The following is a 5,837-nucleotide window of genomic DNA, read 5'->3' on the forward strand; positions in this document are numbered from 1 at the left end:
AAAGAAGTAAAATGCAATCCAGTTTTGAATTAAAAAAAAAAAAGTTTCCAAAACTTTTTCAAAACAAATTGAGAAATGTGTAGGGGAATGTCCACCAAACCTCATCCATGTTAGAGGAATAAGAAGGTAAGATCATGAAGTAATGAAGTATAATCTTACAAAAGAAAGAAAGAGAGAGAGAGAGAAAGAAATAAAGAGAGAGAGAAAGAAAGAAGGAAATGAACATTTTATTTTTGTCCAAAAAGGCCTAAGTAAAGTATAGCTCTCATAGTAAGGAATGCTTTTAGCACCTACTCACAGGATACTAGACACAACCAAAACATCATTAAACAAAGATAGATGTCTTTTTTTCTTTTTCTTGCTGCTTTTGAGTTCCATGGGACCTTGGCACAGCAAGATTCGATGTAATTCTTCCATGTCTTCCTTTTCAGGGGTTTCCATTTAGAAAAAATAACATACTTCTCTTCCAGGTCTCTACCTAAGAAAACAAGTATTCAGTGGATAAGTTATAAGACCAATGTTCATACTAAATTTTAAAGAGTTCATCATATTAAAAAAAAAAACAGTAAATAAAGTTGAAAATGAAGATCTGAGAAATATTATAGTAATATTTATAATGATAACAGTTAATGTAAGGTATACATGTAAGAAATTCAAAATAAATAACTGTGTGATGTTAAAAGATAAATAACTTTTAACATAAATGATATGCTAGTGATAAAGATAGTAAGAATTTAAATGTTAACTTTAGAATGCTTTTTAGCATTGTAGTCATGGTGGTTAAAGGAATTGAGTTGCACATAAAATAATCCTCACCCATAACATGGACATATTTTTTTTTAAGATTTACAGAAACTGTTCTTCTGTATGCTCAAAGCATAAATCTCATCACATAATAATGTTGTTTCTACAGACAAATGATATTGAATATTCATACAATGATACCTTTTCGAGAAACCACTGCTGAGTTGAGAGTTAGCTCATATGATCTGAAGGAATCAAGAGAGAACACTTCCTGATACATTTAGTCTATTCATTAGAAGAAAATTAGTTATAAATATACCTTTTCTGTGGAGCCTGGAAGGGAGGCACATTCAATAGACTTGGAATTTTATTTTGCCTTCCTACTCCTGAACACCAAACTTGTGACTGCATTTGGTAGACAAACTACTGAAATCTGAGGCCTCTGTAGTAGTCAGGCTGAAGGACCATTGTGATGTCACTAGTCTGTGGCTCAGGCCATCTGAGAAAGTGACACATGCATTTCCTTCCCTTATACTTAGTGGCTTCAAATTTTTTTCAAAAATTATTGAACTGAAAGTCTTTTTAAGGAATAACATTTTCACAACCATACATATGTATGTGTAAATTATATAGGTGAGAGTTAGAATATAGAGACAGATGAATGATAGATTAATAAACAGATTGATAGCTATTTTTTGGTGATTCTTTACTATGTACATACAATTTCAATACTAAAATATATGCTAAGTGAATATCATGCTGTACAAAACATATAATATATCTTTCAAAGACATATAGAGAGACACCAGCTTTTACATAGAAAGCATTTAAGACCCATGAAATTCAAGGAGTCAAGAGTAACAGCAGCCAATGGGCCAGTCATCACACACATACCAAACAATAATGTAAAGATATTTTACAAAAATAATACCAATTCAGTTTCATAACACTCATAAGTAATGGTAAATGGACATATGTGGAAATGATTCATTTCTATCTGAATGAATATTAAAATATTTAAAACTTTAAAAATAATATATCTATGGAAAAAAATAACAATTTGATGAAAACCAGAGAGTTCATAGGATTTAGGTTGAAGTCTGACCTGTTTCCAAGAAAAGTTTGTGTTCATAGTGGGGTACAATTAGTCTAGAAAATATTCCTCTCTCATGTACAGAATAGGTGTTTTTTGAAGACTTTACAAAGCATTCTCCTGGAAGCTTAAAATATACCTCTCCTTACTTGATAACTTTGTTTCTTTAGAGGAATGGTACTGAATATTGCTAATGAGCAACTTTGCATGAAGCCACTGCCAAGTTAAAAACAAGTTTACCAGAACTGGAAAACCAAGATAGAAGACTTCCTGATTCTATTAGTCTATCATAAGAATCAAAATAGTTATTATGTACATACCTTTACAGTGGAGCCTGGAATCGAGAACAAATCAATGGGCGTGAAATTATTGCTTGTCTTCTAGGCAATAAATACCTAATTAAAGACTGCAGTTGGTAAACCAACCACTGAAATCTGAGGATGATTTGGTAGTCAGGGTGACAGGTCATTATGATGTCAAGATTCAAAGGCTCATGCTATGACTGAAAAAGGGACAAGTGCATTTCATGTCCTTCAACCTTTTGGCTTTAAAAACATATTCTTTTAACAATTGTTTTACCATAGGTATGTTTATTAAATAACAGATTTTCAAAAAAATATGTGATATGATAAATGAAAGATAGATAGATAGATAAATAGGTGATGATAGATATCAGTAATAACACCCATTTAAGAAGAGGAGGAATTTTTTTTACAAAACTTTGTGAAATTAAATTCATTCCCAAATATTCTCAATACCTAATTTTTTTAACCTATCAAAGGTATACATGGAAATTCAGCTTCATTAACACTGTGAACCTTAAAGACCAACATGTAAAAATCATAAGAGACTTTTAAAATGAATTTGCTTTACTGAATACAGTCAGAAAGCTTTATCCACAGGGAGGTCAGACAGCATTGAAGATTTGTATATTATATTTCCCACCACAATGATTGCTTATATCAGATTCATAATAAAATATAACACATTCTTTAAATTAATTCTATCGTCTACAACTTCACTATAAAAACCATTTAAATATAAAATATTTTTTGCTATTATTTAAAGTTTGAGGTTTAAACAATAAGTCTTTTTTTCTTTTTTGCAGATGAATCATTATATTTTCTTCCTCTTTCCTTTTATTAAATATAGTTTCTTTTTGTCATACAACACATTCTGATATTTTTCCCTTCCTCTACTCTCAGATCTTCTCCACCGTATACACACACACACACACACACACACACACACACACACACACACACCCCTCCTGCCACATGGCTTCTTAGAGATAAAAGCATAACATATCAAAGTAAAATACAGTAAGAAAAAAAATGAAAACAATTATATTAAAGTTGGACAAGCTAAGCTAATAGAAAGTAAAAGAGCCCTAACCCAGGCATAATATTCAGAGACTCACTAGTTTACACATTCCTAGTATATATAAAGAGGATCTTTGTATACTCATATAGGCCTTGTGATTTCAACATGTATTCCCAAGAGCTTTCTGCAGGCCTGGCAGTTATATGGTATAGAAAGATAGCTCAGTGGAATAAATGTGGCTTATTAAGGCTCTTCTGCAATCACATATAGATTTAAGGATTTAATCTTAGATTGAGAAATGTTTAATGTTGGAATTTGGTGGGTATAAAAGTTAATATAAATGCTATTATTCCAATGGTATGGTTTAAAGTTAAGACACTTATTTTATATAATACAGAGTACTTGAAAGATCCTTCCATGTAAATTAATGTCATACTAGACAAAAGTCTCCACTAATGAGATTCAAATTCTACGGACTTGAGAAAACACAAAATTTATTGAAAATTTTACATGTTCTTTGACACAAATACAAAGAAAATTTATATTCAGGTAATCAGGGATTTCATCTATGCTAGTTTTCTGATCATTTATATTTAAATATACCATACAATAAATTTTAATCTGTACAGATTTTAAAGATTTAAATAATATAATCCTGTCTGAAGTGACACTAGTAACATAAAACAGTAGAGATGGGATTTTTTTTTATGGAATTATTTGCCTTAAGAAAAAATAATCAAATCTTTAGTAACTGAGTTAGTTGGAAATTTATGATAGGAGCTTAGTTACTAACTCCAAGATAAGTGAAATAATTATGTTAAAATGGAAAATGGAATGATACGATGGTATAATGCCTAAACTTGAAAACTTTTAGAAAATCAAAACTAACAGAAGCTTAGCAATTTTATGAGGTCCCATTTGACAGTTCTTGATCTTAGAATATATGCCATTCGGTTCAGGAAAATTTTCCCTGTGCCCGAGGCTCTTCCCCACTTACTACTCTGTTAGTTTCAGTGTATCTGGTCTTCGGTGGAGGTCCTTGATCAAGTTAGACTTGAACTTTGTACAAGGAGATAAGAATGGATTGATTTGCATTCTTCTACATGTTGACTTCCAGTTAAGCAGAACTATTTGTTAAAAATGCTGTCTTTTTTCCAATGAGTGGTTTTAGATCCTATGTCAAAGTCCAAGTGACTATAGGTATGTAGGTTCATTTCTGGGTCTTCAATTCTATTCCATTGATCTTCCTGCCTGTCTCTGTACTAATACCATACAGTTTTTTATCACTATTGCACTATATATTACTATATACTGCATGATGTCAGGGATGGTGATTTCCCCTGACATTCTTTTGTTCTTGAGAATAGTTTTTGCTATCCTCAAACAGTCAGAATGGCTAAGATCAAAAATTCAGATGATAGCAGATGCTGGCAAGAATGTGGAGAATGAGGAGCACTCCTCCATTTTTGACAATATTGTAAGCTGTTCAACCACTTTGGAAAACACTTTGGTGGTTCCTCAGAAAAATGGACGTAGTATTTCCTGAAGACCCAGCTATACTAGTCCTGGACACATACCCAAAAGATGGTTCATCGTATAACAAGGACACATACTCCACTATATTCATAACAGCCTTATTTATAACAACCAGAAGCTGGAAAGAACCCAGATGTCCCTCAACAGAGGAATGAATAGAGAAAATGTGATACGTTTACATAATGGAGTACTACTTAGCTGTTAAAAACAATGATTTCCTGAAACTCATAGGAAAATGGATGGAACTAAAAAATATTATACTGAGTGAGATAACCCAGTCACAAAAGAACATACATGGTATGTACTCATACCCACGACATAACTCACAGATAAGATGAAATCCAAGAAGAAAGATCACACCAAAATGTGTATGCTACAGGACTACTGAGAAGGGTAAAGAGAATAATCTCTGGGAAGGAGAGGGAGAGAGGTATCTGGGAGGGAAAGAGTAGGGGAAGGGAAAAGGGGGGACCAGTTCAAACATGAAATAAGATAGGGGAGAAGTACAGTGGGCTAGCAATTTGAAAGTAGGTGAGTAGCAGTGGGGGAGGGGTAAATGGTGGTAGCCACTAGAACGTCCTAAATGCTTTCTCACTTTCTCTTCTATGAAAATTAGTGTATCTCATTTTTTTTTTATTTCTGAAAACAAGCTTTATTTAAATAAAGATTTAAATACATTACATAACATTAAAACCGGAGGGGAAAAGAAAACCAAAAGACCAGCTTATTCCTTCACATGGCACTGGGCAGTGGCTTGTATGGAAGCCTCTACAGCTAGCCACACGACCAAAGCTTGGCATTTGTTCCCTTGTCGTGTTTAACTGATGACAGGCTGGCCTCACCCTTCATGTTTCAACATTTCCTGGCTAGGATAGATCTGCTTAAAAAGACCGCCCTGGTGGTGAGCTAGATGTCCGTGACTTCTCTGGAAAGGTGGCCCTTTCTGAACTCTCCCTGGTCAGACACCAGGACTTCTTCTTACTGCCAGAGACTCCCTCTAGTGACACAGCTGGGGTAGTGTTACCCATTCTGTCTTCAGCTGGGCTGTTCAAGTGGTGACTCTTCCTAGGGCAGGGACTCTGTAGAGGGAATCCCAAGGTCAGACATGGCCTCCTGTGATCTCTGGGATTCTTGGCTTGGC

At 33.8% G+C, this 5,837-nt stretch overlaps 1 protein-coding gene across 5 annotated transcripts in view; it reads right to left on the minus strand.

Moving 5' to 3' along the window:
- The window catches only part of LOC116094825 (rho GTPase-activating protein 20-like), a 21,491-nt gene extending 19,215 nt beyond the window's left edge, over positions 1-2,276 (minus strand). For 3 of the 5 annotated variants that reach the window (XR_004120338.1, XM_031376271.1, XM_031376270.1), the window contains exons 1-2: positions 2,158-2,276; positions 299-478 (exon numbers count right to left, since the gene is read on the minus strand). Coding sequence is in view for 2 of the 5 variants with exons in the window: in XM_031376271.1 (XP_031232131.1) it covers positions 299-441 (143 nt within the window). In the remaining 3 variants the exon portion in view is untranslated. Of the gene's footprint in view, positions 1-298; positions 479-945; positions 990-1,063; positions 1,321-2,157 lie in introns of those variants that run through there. The other 2 variants (XR_004120340.1, XR_004120339.1) reach the window with 2 other exon arrangements.
- Between the last annotated feature and the right edge of the window lie 3,561 nt (positions 2,277-5,837).

The sequence above is a fragment of the Mastomys coucha genome, unplaced genomic scaffold (genome assembly GCF_008632895.1).
Source record: "Mastomys coucha isolate ucsf_1 unplaced genomic scaffold, UCSF_Mcou_1 pScaffold17, whole genome shotgun sequence".
Taxonomy (NCBI): Eukaryota; Metazoa; Chordata; class Mammalia; order Rodentia; family Muridae; genus Mastomys; species Mastomys coucha.